Here is a 13,192-nt window from a genome sequence, read left to right on the forward strand (position 1 = left end):
ACTCTGTGAGATACTATATCCCACAATGCAATGTGTTTGACTTGAAGCAGTAACAACATTACTTTTTTACTCATTAAATGATTGGACTGCCAGAATTTCATCCAAAATTGAATGCAGCTCACTGAATTTAGCATTCGACATAGTGTGGTAATGTGACAACAATGTTGCATACTGCATACTGTTTCCTATTTTTGTGTATACTGAGCAGTATGCAGTAAGCACAGTATTCCATTCTGAACACAGCCTGGGAGCAGATCTGCCGTGTTCTGCTTGGCATTCCCACAATGCCCTGTTCTTTATAGTTGATTTCAGTGCTTGTTCCAGGGTTCTATTACCAAGATGGTAAATAAAAACAGTTTGAATAATTGTTTCTCCAGTGACAAAAGCAAAAGAAGAACAAAAACGGTAAAGAAATCACTAGAGCCCAAATGGAACCAGACCTTTATGTACTCTCCCGTCCACCGGCGGGAGTTCAGGGAACGCATGCTGGAGATCACGCTGTGGGACCAGGCCCGGGTGAGAGAGGAAGAGAGTGAGTTCTTGGGAGAGGTAAGGACACGATGATCTCAAATATTCAGAACTTTAGGCTTCTTCTACCAATTAACCACTTTTTTGTATTTCCATGCCATTAATCAAATGAAATTAATCAATAGTACAATAGTAGACCTGACTGGTGACCATTTAGATCACAAAATAGTTTGCATAAAGAACAACAATAGCATAATAATAATCATTTTTATCAAAATTAAAATATTTCTAATGCATATTATGTGTTATTGTTGTAGTCTAAAGACCATTTAATCTAAAAAATAATTAATAATAACAATTAAAAACAATTCTGCATAATGGTTATCAGCAGTGCTGGGGATAACGCATTACAAGTAACGTGCATTATGTAATCAGATTACTTTTTTGATGTTTCAAGTAACAGATTACTTTAAATTTACACATTAATATTAAGTTACTTTTTTAAAAAAGTAATGAAAGTTACTTTTCAGTTTAATTAATTTGCTTAAACATTTACTGCATTAAAATTCTCTCTCTTCTCCATAACGTAGTCACTTAGACATGCATACTCATGTGTGCGTCGGACATACAAAAAGTACAAAAGTAACAAAACACATTACTTTCAAGTTGTACAGTAGGTAAAATAACATGTAATGGTGAGAGACCGTTTGTATGTCATATGTAGCTCTAGGGGTCAGGCAATATTCTAAGTGCTTAGAATTTAATAATATTCCAAATGTGTTTTTAAAAGAAAATGAAGGTGTATGTTATATAGGCTAGGTAATTGAGTGCATTACTGTATTAAACTGGTGCTGTCAACGTTAACGGCATAACGCATGCGGTTCATTTTTCCAGTTTAACACGTTAAAAATATTTAACGCAATTAACACAGTATCCGTTTTTTCTGTTATCCTTTGGCTAGCATTACAATACATGATCACGCTCTTATTCATGCAAATGCTTTTAAACCATTTAAGCTCACCAAAAGAGAAAAAGAGAATGCGCTGTCTGTGAATGTCCTGTCACACACACAATACACAGAAAGACAAGCGCCTGTATTGTGCGCATGCACGGCGCGCCAGAATCGAGTTCTCTGTCACGCTTGAACGAACAATAACAAGCACAATAATGCCAAAAATGTTAGTTTTAGAGTATCCTCATAAGAGCAGCCTTGAACAAGTTAAATAAAGTTTTAAACGAAAGTAAAGAGTTGTGAGAAAGCGGGACGCATGTGAGATCCGCTTCATGTACAGCAGATCTTAAAGTGACAGCAACCGCTAATGCCTTCTGTCATTGAAGATAATGAAAGAACAAAGGTAATAGAGACAATTACTCACTGCTCTTGACTAAAGAACTTTTGTAGCTTTAATAATGATTCATCTATATTTAATTTAGGCTGTGAATTAGTGCAGATTGTTTGGTAACTTTATTCAATTTCTGTATTTTTCCTATCTGTTAGACAGGTAGGATGGGCACTGGTAAATATGACATTTATTATTTGTTTATGTGAGGATTGTTCTAAGCTCACTTAGATTAAAAGTTGTATATTTTTCAAGCCTAGTAAATGTTAAAAAATGATTGCTTTCAATTACACTGTAATGTTGAATGGCTATAATTCATGTTTAAAATTGGGGGGGGGGAATCAATTTCATAGAGACATCAGTAGCTGTATTAGTATCAGTGATACTGGCCTTCATTCATAAAAAGATGCCATTAAACAAGTATTTAAAATATACTGTCTTTATGTTGTTTTAATTTGGAGATTAACTGTGAAATTATTACATTATAAAATATATTTAAAACATAAAAAAATAAGTGTTTTCAGAAAAAATGTGTGATTAATCGAGTTATTTTTTTTAATCGTTTGACAGCACTACATTAAACACTTGCAAAAGACACTTCTCAATAAAAAAACACCTTGAAAAGAGAGTGAACTTCAGTAAAGTAAGAAAAAGTAATGCAAAATTATTGTAACGGTAATTACTTTACATAAAAGTAACTAAGTAGTTGGTCCCGATAGCCTTGTGGGCAGCGTGTCGGCATATAACACCTTTGCATTTCGGGCAACCCGAGTTCAAGTCCTGGTTCGCTGACCTTTCTTGAGCCCATCCCCCTCTCTCTCTCTCCCACTTTGCTTCCTGCCTACATACTGTCCTATCATTAAAAATGTAGCTAAGTAATGTAATTAGTTACTTTTTTTAGAAGGTAATGCAACATTTTAATGCATTACTTTTAAATATCAGTTGATCTATACAGTATTTCTGTCCTTGAAAAGTCTTAATATCTTTAAAAGATTTTATACAACTAACCTTGCAAACTTTTTTGAGACTATACTTCAAAATAGCATTTTTAAATAAAACTAATGTGTATCTACAATATTAAGTTATAAAAGTTGTGGTTGGTTGTTAAACAAACCATCTCACATTTAGAGATTCATTGACACACATTGAATTTGGGATAAACTGGATATGTATGTTGTATGTATGCATGTGAATATGACACAAATGTTTGTGTAGATCCTCATAGAACTGGAAACAGCACTGCTGGATGATGAACCGCACTGGTATAAGCTGCAAACGCACGACGTCTCATCGGTACCCCTGCCCAAGAGCTCCCCCTGCCTTCAGAGACGAGCACTGCACGGAGACAGTCCCACACGCAGACTGCAGAGTATGTCTGTCTTTTTCTCTCGTCTTATTTGCACACAGAAAAACTCAGGTCAATGTTCTGCTCTTATACATTACATATGCTGCATGGTAGATGAGCTAATTTTTATGTCAAAAACTGATTTTCATTACAGATCATATAACTATTTAGCATTTTTATATGTAACAACATCTGCTTGTGCTGTAATATGTGGATTTTCCTCTCTTAGAACAGTTTCCAAACATCTTTTTCTAAACGTCCTAGGCTATAAATGTACTCCACACAAGTATGCAAACACAAATGTTTGACAGAATTGCCTTTAAATGTCTGTCATTAAACTGGAGATGTTAATATGTTGAACATTCACAATATGTATTTCTGATCATTTTAATATAAATCTAATCCACATTGCAAGTATCTTATTCTTAATGATATTATCTTTTTTTATTATTTAGCCATTAGGTTTTCTAAAGACCATGTTATTAGTTTTGTGAGTTTTTCTGAACTAGTATGACAGCATTCAGACAGAAATGTTTTGAAAAATATATGATTTAAGAACTTCAGTAGCAAAAACAGTGAAAAACTTTTTCAGAATGAAAAAATTTTAAAGGGATAGTTCACCCAAAAATAAAAAATCTGTCATCATTTATTCACTCTCAACCTGGATGAGTTTCTTTGTTCTGTTGGACACAAAGGAAGACATTTTGAAGAATGTTGGTAACCAAACTTTTTTTGGTCCCCATTGACTTCCATAGTATTTTTTTTATATATACTATGAAATTCAATGGGAACCAGCAACTGTTTGGTTACCAACATTTTTAATATCATCTTTTATTTTATTTTCATTTTTGGGTAAAATATTCCTTTAAATAAAGCTTTGTGTATGCATACTTGCATAAAGTATGTTTTGGGTCTAAGACATTACATATTCATAAGTATGAAGCCCCTTAAAGGGACATAATGAAGGAAAAAAAAATCATTTGTCAATTCTTTGACGTTCTCTCACAAATGTTTGCATTCCCCGAGAAACTTTGCGTTCGATCACAAAATGTTTGCGTTGCACTGAGAAACTTTGCATTCACTTGCAAAGAACACAAAAGTTTTGCGAGCCAACGCGAACATTTTGCGAGCGAACGCAAAAGCATTGAAATATTTTTTTTTTCTTCCATCTCATTTTTTTTGAGATCTGTACATAAGCGCTCAGTGATTTAAGCTGAAATCTGAAAGACTACTGCTGTTGGTATGAGCGTTTGTGTCCTGCATTCATTGTTTTTTATTTTGACCTGGTTATTTCTGCAGCCAAAGGCCCGTATGTGTACAGCTCAGGTAATGACCGCTGCATGTTCAGGCTGATCCTCTGGGTTTAACCGTGTGTTTTTTATACTGGATCCACCCTGCTGTCCTTCTTAATCCCGTGAAAAATGAAACACATGCAGAACGAAGTGGACCATCTCCCCACACCATCACATTTTCCCATAGTGCCCTCTGATTCTCCCCAGTGCTGCTGTTTTCCCTTTACCGCAGATCAGTCTGACCTCTTCATATACACTGTAGTGAACACTGGCTTCTGTGTGCTGTTATTTTGACTTTTAGAAGGGCTGGATGGTATGACTAAAATCATACATGACATGATTTATTTTAGATCATGGTAATGGTCACAATATTTAGTTATCTTGGATGTAAATTCAACAAAAATAATTGTTTATAGACTTATTGAAAAGTTTAGTGTTGGTAAGATTTTAAAATATTTTTGAAAGAAGTCTCAGAAAAATACAGTAAAAACAATATTATTTTGAAAAATTATTACAATTTAAAATAAATGTGTTTTATTATAATATATTTTTAAAATGTAATGAATTCCTGTGATCAAAGCTGAATTTTCAGCATCATTACTCCAGTCTTCAGTGTCACACGATCCTTCAGAAATCATTCTAATATGATGGTTTGATGCTCAAAAAACATTTTATTTCTTATCAATGTTGAAAACCTATTTTTTCAGGATTCTTTGATAAATAGGAAGTTGAAAAGAAAAAGAAGAAATATTATGTAACAATGTAAAAGTCTTTACTGTCACTTTTGATCAATTTAATTTATTCTTGCTGAACAAATGTATTATTTTCTTTAACAAATGACTCCACGGACCCCAAGCTTGAACTATGTATATTAATTAATCTTATGTAAATTTTAAAAACTTTATCTCACCTTTGCATGGAGTATAAATAAACAGGCTTTCATAGAAAACAACACAACTAAAATGATAAAACTGATTATTCAGCCTCCAAATTCTGATTGAATGAGCCAGATTCAAAGCTGTTGTAAAAAAGCTGATAACTGTGACGACACATAATACCATAAACAACATGTCCCGTCTGTATTTTTACATTATATCTATGGAAGCTGGTTTCTGCCAAGGATTAAAATAATTTAAAAGATAATTGCAACTTTTTATCTCGCAATTCTGACTTTTTTTCTCACAATTGTGATATAAGCTCGCAATTGCGAGTTATAAAGTCAGAATTGCAGGATAAAAACTCCCAATTCTGACTTTTTTCCCCCACAATTACGTGTTTATATCTCACTTTTTTTCTCAGAATTGAATTGCATGTTATAAAGTCAGAACTTTACAACGTAATTGAGACTTTGTCACGCAATTCTGACTTTATAACACGCAATTGCGACTATATCACGCAATTCTGACTTTATAACACGCAATTGCGACTATATCACGCAATTCTGACTTTATAACACGCAATTGCGACTATATCACGCAATTCTGACTTTATAACACGCAATTGCGACTATATCACGCAATTCTGACTTTATTACACGCAATTGTGACTTTGTCACGCAATTCTGACTTTATAACATGCAATTCTCAGAACAAATGTCAGAATTATGAGATGTAAACTCGCAATTGCAAGAAAAAAAGTCAGAATTGTGAGATAAAAAGTCCCAATTGCCTTTTATATTTTTTATTCAGTGGCGGAAACAAAGCTTCTATATATTTCATATTTCTTTTGTCACATGGAAATATATATTCAGAGGTATATACACAGTAAAGCAAAAACTGTACTGGTTAACGTGTATATCATTCTGTGGTAAATTCCATCATACAACCCAGACCTATCTGGTCGTTTCATTTTTTCCTCCCTTTATAGTTACTAACTCTGTATAGCTGTGATTAATAATACATCTCTAAAAAAAAAAAAGGTGTATTTGTGTAACTGTGTGTGAAAAGTCTTTGAATTAGTTTAGTTTCTTCTCTTTTAAGAGTGAGTGTTCTTGTTTTTGTTTTTTGTTTGTTTGCTTTTTTTTTGTGGTTGCTGTGTGGTTTTGTACTTACAGCACCTGTATTTGATCATTCAAAGAGACAGAAGCAAAGAAACATTCTCACAAATCACGTTCAGTCCAGTAATTTCCTATTTATTTTAAGCATTTAGCTAATTGGTTTGAAACGTGTCACCAACGAGCCAACATAATCTTTTTAACGTGTTTCAACATAATTAGGATATTATAAAGACATCGCTTACATAGATTTACAATGGCAACCATCACCTGAACCAACTGATCAACTTCTGGCTGCATAAGAAAAGTCTCACAAACGATTTGAAACCCTGACAAAACAGAAAGACGCAATGTAAAATGGGTCCCAAGAATACATCATGCAATTCTTTTTAAATTTGTGAATCTCTTTTGACACTTGAGTGCTTGATTTAGCGATTTAAAGAGAGGCTGATTTATAGAGCAGAGAGTTGAAGGAGAAAAGAGGACAGGCTTATGAAAGAGAGAACGAAATGAGAGCAGGTTTATTGCTGGCTTGTCATCTGCGTTAAAGCACAAGGGTCTGTTTGGTGTGCGACAGACTGCAGGCTGGGTGTTCGTGCAGGCTGTAGTTCTGTGAACGCCGCATGGCAGATTAGCTTTCATTCTCGATCTGAACTGAGTGATGGAGGGGCCGCTTCAGAGTGTCAAACTTGGCAAACGTCAGCGCTATGGGCTGAGGGACGGCGTTCAGCTCGGTTTATTCCTCATGACTGAAGCAAAGGGAGAAGAAGATCCATTTTCTCACGTAATACAAAGCTCAGACTGCCTCGTTCTTGTTTTGTGGATTTGGAAGCGAGAGAGAGATATCTGACTGACATGTTCAGTTATCTGTAAGTAGTCTGAAATAGACAGGTATTTTGAGAGCAGCTCTTTTACCGCTTGATATGAACGTCACAGAAGAAGATGAATGAACGGCCGTGTTTGTCAGTTCTGTTCCAAAACTTAGTGAGCTGCCTACCTAGACACTATTTAAGGAATGCTATGATGTTGTTATTGTTAACTAAAACTATTAAAAATCATTTTTGATGATTGAAATAAAGAAATGTTGCCTTGGCAACTAACTGAAATAAGTTAAAGTTGAAGCACTGAACAACAATAAAGCTGGAGAATCTCACGCAGCCAAAATAACGATTGTCAGTAACGGTGTTCAGCCTTCAAAGCGGAGTCAGACACTGATGGAGAGACTCAGAAAGTTACAACTTTTAGATTGCATCTAGATGTTTCTGAATGTTTAGTGGATACATTTATGTAGTTGCTGTGGAGTTGATTCGACTCATCGACTAGCATGTCCAGTGTAAAATGACATCACATAAGTAGTCTAAGTAGTCTGTTTTGTGGGTGAGTTATAAGTAACACAGATACATTTCTGTCAAACACAACTTCTGTTTGTGCTAGCATAAAGTAATAGAGCGTTTGGAGGCTAAGGGAAAGCACACGGAAAGTGTGGAAACACATTGCATTACTCAAAAATACTTACATTTTCTTCATCTGCAGCTTTGCCTCACTTGTGAAAACAAAATGGTGGTGCTGTGGGTGGAAACGTGCAGATTAAGGGGCGGTAATATTATAATAAGATCCTCTTTCTGCGTCACTAGGGGAGAGAAATCTGAGTAGAGAAAGGCTTGCCAAAACAAAGATACTGGGTTGTCCTTTTTCACGTTTTCTGGGTTGGTAGATGCACCGGGGACCCAATGTGCACTTAAACATGGAAAAAGTCAGATTTCCCTTTTTTAAAAAAAAAAAAAAAAAAAAGAAAGAAAAAAAGTCAGATGTCTCCATTAAAAAATCAAAAACCAAACAAAATTACTAAAAACTTAAACTTTTACAATAAAATACAAAATAAACAAGTAATCTATCTGTCTATCTATCCATCTATTTATCTATCTACACTATATTGCCAAAAGTTTTGGGATGCCTGCCTTTACATGCACATGAACTTTAATGACATCCCATTCTTAATCCGTAGGGTTTAATATTGAGTTGGCCCACCCCTTGCAGCTATAACAGCTTCAACTCTTCTGGGAAGGCTTTCCACAAGATTTAGGAGTGTGTTTATGGGAATTTTTGACCATTCTTCTAGAAACACATTTGTGAGGTCAGGCAGTGATGTTGGCAAGAAGGCCTGGCTCACAGTCTCCGCTCTAATTCATTCCAAAGCTGTTCTATCGGGTTGAGGTCAATCAAGTTCCTCCACACCAAACTCACTCATCCATGTCTTTATGGAGCTTGCTTTGTGCACTGGTGCGCAGTCATGTTGGAACAGGAAGGAGCCATCCCCAAACTGTTCCCACAAAGTTGGGAGTATGAAATTGTCCAAAATGTCTTGGTATGATGAAACATTAAGAGTTCCTTTCACTGGAACTAAGGGGCCAAGCTCAACCCCTGAAAAACAACCCCACACCATAATCCCCCCTCCACCAAACTTTACACTTGGCACAATGCAGTCAGGCAAGTACCGTTCTCCTGACAACCACCAAACCCAGACTCGTCCATCAGATTGCCAGACAGAGAAGCTTGATTCGTCACTTCAGAGAACATGTCTCCACTGCTCTAGAGTCCAGTGTCGGCGTGCTTTACAAGACTGCATCCGACGCTTTGCATTGCACTTGGTGATGTAAGGCTTGGATGCAGCTACTCGGCCATGGAAACCCATTCAATGAAGCTCTCTACGCACTGTTCTTGAGCTAATCTGAAGGCCACATGAAGTTTGGAGGTCTGTAGCTATTGACTCTGCAGAAAGTTGGCGACTTCTGTGCACTGTGCCCCTCAGCATGCACTGACCCCACTCTATGATTTTACGTGGCCTACCACTTCATGGCTGAGTTGCTGTTGCCCAATTGCTTCCACTTTTTTATGATACCACTAACAGTTGACCGTGGAATATTTAGTAGTGAGGAAGTTTCACAAATGGGTTTATTGCACAGGTGGCAACCTATCACGGTACTACGCTTGAATTCACCGAGCTCCTGAGAGCGACCCATTCTTTCACAAATGTTTGTAGAAGCAGTCTGCATGCCTAGGTGCTTGATTTTATATACCTGTGGCCATGGAAGTGATTGGAACACCTGAATTCAGTCCCAATACGTTTGGCAATATAGTGTGTGTATCTATCTATCTATCTATCTATCTATCTATATGTATATATATATAATCATGGGTACTCCCCAGTTAAGCAAACTCATGAGATTTTGAATAAGAGCTACTAAATAAGTTTGTTTATAGTGGTTTATAAAGCAGAAAACATCCTAACATCACACCTCACTACCTACTGCAGAAGAATCCACATTCTCAAAGAAAGGCTGCATTACATGATCCAGGCTCACTACAGACCATACCAACACTTGTCACTCTCTGTCTCTGTATTTCTCCTGTAGGGTCTCAAAGGATCAGTGACAGTGAGTTCTCAGACTATGACTGTGAAGATGGTGTTGGCGTCGTATCAGGTAAGATGTTTGCAGGAACACAGTGAAAATGACACCATCTGATGGAGGTGATGAAGACATTTACTGCTAAATTCATTCAATATGAAGTCACACTTTGCTCTTGAAGACAAACATCTCACAGAACCATGTTTATTTCCAAATGATGATAACTGGACACCACTCAAATGTAATGAGGTCAATATAGCATTCTACTGTTTAAATGCATACTGTTTCACATACTACTTGCTGAATGCTGCGCAGTGTCAGTATTGTTATTGTAACCAAAATGACAGTATTGTTAACTGAAATAAATAAATAAATAAATAAATATATATTAGATAAAAAAAAACTCAACTCAACATATTCCACACAAATGTTAAAGGTCCCGTTCTTCGTGATCCCATGTTTCAAACTTTAGTTAGTGTGTAATGTTGTTGTTAGAGTATAAATAAAATCTGTAAAATTTTAAAGCTCAAAGTTCAATGCCAAGCGAGATATTTTATTTAACAGAAGTCGCCTACATCGAACGGCCAGTTTGGACTACATCCCTCTACTTCCTTCTTTAATGACGTCACTAAAACAGTTTTTTGACTAACCTCCGCCCACAGGAATACACAAGAGTTGCGTTTGTAGAGTGTGTTTGTCGCCATGTCGTCGAAACGCTGTTATTTTCATCCCGCAGTCCAATCACCGGGTCTGATTCCGGCTCAAATTGATAGGGTAAAATTAAAGACATGTTTACAATAACACTGAGCGCGTGCATCTCCACGTTATGGTAAGAGGCGTGACCTTTCCGGGCAAGATGCGCTAAACTGCTGTTGAATCACAACACAGGAACCGCTGGCACAATCAGAACTCGTTACGTATTTCTGAAGGAGGGACTTCATAGAACAAGGAAGTCATCAGCCCGTTTTTATGACAGTGGAAACAGCGGTATACAGATAAGTAAATTATGTGAAAAATACTGTGTTTTTTTACACGCGAAACATGAACACATGTTATATTGCACACTATAAACACAATCAAAGCTTCAAAAAACCACGAAAAACGGGACCTTTAATGTCTTGCTATGCAGTATTTTATAGGTGTCTTCACAACTTACCAACCTACTGTAATACTGGTGCCAAAATGTTCATCTCAGACGGGAAGGGAAAGCCTAAACAGGCCAGAAACACACACATCCACACACCCTTTTTAAAATTCCAGTCGTGCTCTTTGTGAGAGAGGGAAGCCCTCTCTCAGTCTCTCTCTCTCATTGATTTTGGCTCTGTCTCCAGGCCGGTTGTAAAGTGCTGATGCAGTGCATTCCGCCGGGAGGAGATGATTAACATTCAGAGGAATTATAGATCGCTGCTTTCCCTTCATGCGCTCTGTGCAGCTGTAGTTGTTTTGTGGCCCCTGTGTTTAGCAGCCGTTCATTTATTGCAGTATGACGCACTGGTGCCGATGCAGTCTCTGCGCTGGAGCACACAGAGGTCACATTCAGAATGAGGTTGTGCATATGTGTGTGTGCTCACAACAGACAGACCAAACTAATGTTGCTTATACTGTAATGGATACAGTAGCTCTGTATCAAAAAAAAAAAAAAAAAAAGCTAGTGAGCTGCCTGGTTAGACAACAGTATAGGTGATTTAAAGATTATTACTGAAGGTAATTAATACCTTTATTCAGCATTGATGCATCAAATTCACCGAAAGTATCCTTCGTAGATAAAGCAAACACAGAATGATACATAAATGCACTTATATTTAATTATTAAAATTGTTTAATTACTAAAAATTACTATTTTACCCATTTTTTTGTGGATGCAACATATTTAGTATATTTATTAGAGTATTATACCATTAGCAACATAAAAACATCAATTGTGAGTTCATAATAAAAAGTAAAATAAGCCATCAGAGAGACAGAATTTCTCTCCTCAAACTTCTCTTTGCTACATTGTTCTACTTTCAGCCTGTTTTAATGTGTGATACAGTCAGTTGAACATCAATCTTTTGTAATCATGCGAGGCACTGACCTTAGCGTGGCCACACTGAATGCTGGGTAATGAAATGCCATCGGGCTGAGTGCGCTGACGGCTCTTGCATGAGGAAAAAGTCATTATTCTGGTTTTGGTTGTGAAAGCTGTTTTCTGATTTAATGGGAGATAAGTTCAATCATGGCTGGAACATATTGGCTTTAAAAAGCAACTTTTACTGCAATTTAAGAACCAGTTATTGTGGAAAAACACAGCAGCATACAATATATCATCTAAAGCAGTGTTAAATAGATGGTTCAGAATGATTAAACATTTTTGCATGAAGTAATATTCAAATTGCTATTAGTAAACGGTTTAGCAGTTTTGCATTAATTATATATAGAAAAAGTATTTGTTGTCACAGATGATTAGTTCATTAATTCTTTCCCTTTTCTTTGTTACAGACTATAGAAACGGCAGGGACCTCCAGAGCTCTACTCTCTCTGTGCCTGAGCAGGTCTTATCGTCCAATCATTGCTCTCGGTCAGCCGACATCAACCGGGCGCGATCACGGTCGCCCAGCATGCCCCCTTCTCAGAGGTAAGACAGATCTCTCTGTCTTAACCTTTTCTGTTCATAAACATGATTATGCATCTCTCAAACTTTGTTTTGGAGTCACAAAGCTCTATATTATAATGTATGTTTAGTTCACGTATATTTTGTAGCAGTTTTTTTTCCCTGAAGTCCACTTACAATGTTAGACAACTTTGTTTGTTTATTTATTTACTTGCTTAATTACTTTCTTACATATGCTTAGCCTTGGCAATTTGGCATGGTAATATACACACTCACCAGCCACTTTATTAGGTACACCTTGTTAGTACCGGGTTGGACTCCCTTTTGCCTTCAAAACTGCCTTAATTCTTCATGGAATAGGTTCAACAAGGTGCTGGAAACATTCCTCAGAGATTTTGGTCCATATTGACATGATAGAATCATGGAGTTGCTGCAGATTTGTTGGCTGAACATCCATGATGCAAATCTCCCGTTCCACCACATCCCAAAGGAGCTCTATTGGATTCAGATCTGGTGACTGTGGAGATCATTTGAGTATAGTGAACTCATTGTGATGTTCAAGAAACCAGTTTGAGATGATTTGAGCTTTGTGACATGGTGCGTTATCCTGCTCGAAGTAGCTATCAGAAGATGGGTCCACTGTGGTGATAAAGGGATGGACATGGTCAGCAACAATACTCAGGTAGGCTGTGGTGTTTAAACGATGCTTAAGAAGCCCAAAGTGTGCCAAGAAAATATCCCCACACCATTAGACCAC

At 36.7% G+C, this 13,192-nt stretch overlaps 1 protein-coding gene across 30 annotated transcripts in view; it reads left to right on the plus strand.

Annotated features, from left to right (window-relative positions):
* Positions 1-13,192, plus strand: part of rims2a (regulating synaptic membrane exocytosis 2a) — a 215,903-nt gene that overhangs the window by 125,630 nt on the left and 77,081 nt on the right. For 19 of the 30 annotated variants that reach the window (XM_048151902.1, XM_048151887.1, XM_048151906.1 and 16 more), the window contains 5 exons: positions 357-549; positions 3,024-3,177; positions 4,453-4,479; positions 9,852-9,920; positions 12,324-12,459. In XM_048151902.1, the coding sequence (XP_048007859.1) occupies positions 357-549; positions 3,024-3,177; positions 4,453-4,479; positions 9,852-9,920; positions 12,324-12,459 (579 nt within the window). The remainder of the gene's footprint in view (positions 1-356; positions 550-3,023; positions 3,178-4,452; positions 4,480-9,851; positions 9,921-12,323; positions 12,460-13,192) is intronic. The other 11 variants (XM_048151905.1, XM_048151907.1, XM_048151900.1 and 8 more) reach the window with 3 other exon arrangements.

Source organism: Megalobrama amblycephala, linkage group LG13, assembly GCF_018812025.1.
Source record: "Megalobrama amblycephala isolate DHTTF-2021 linkage group LG13, ASM1881202v1, whole genome shotgun sequence".
NCBI classification, from domain to species: Eukaryota; Metazoa; Chordata; class Actinopteri; order Cypriniformes; family Xenocyprididae; genus Megalobrama; species Megalobrama amblycephala.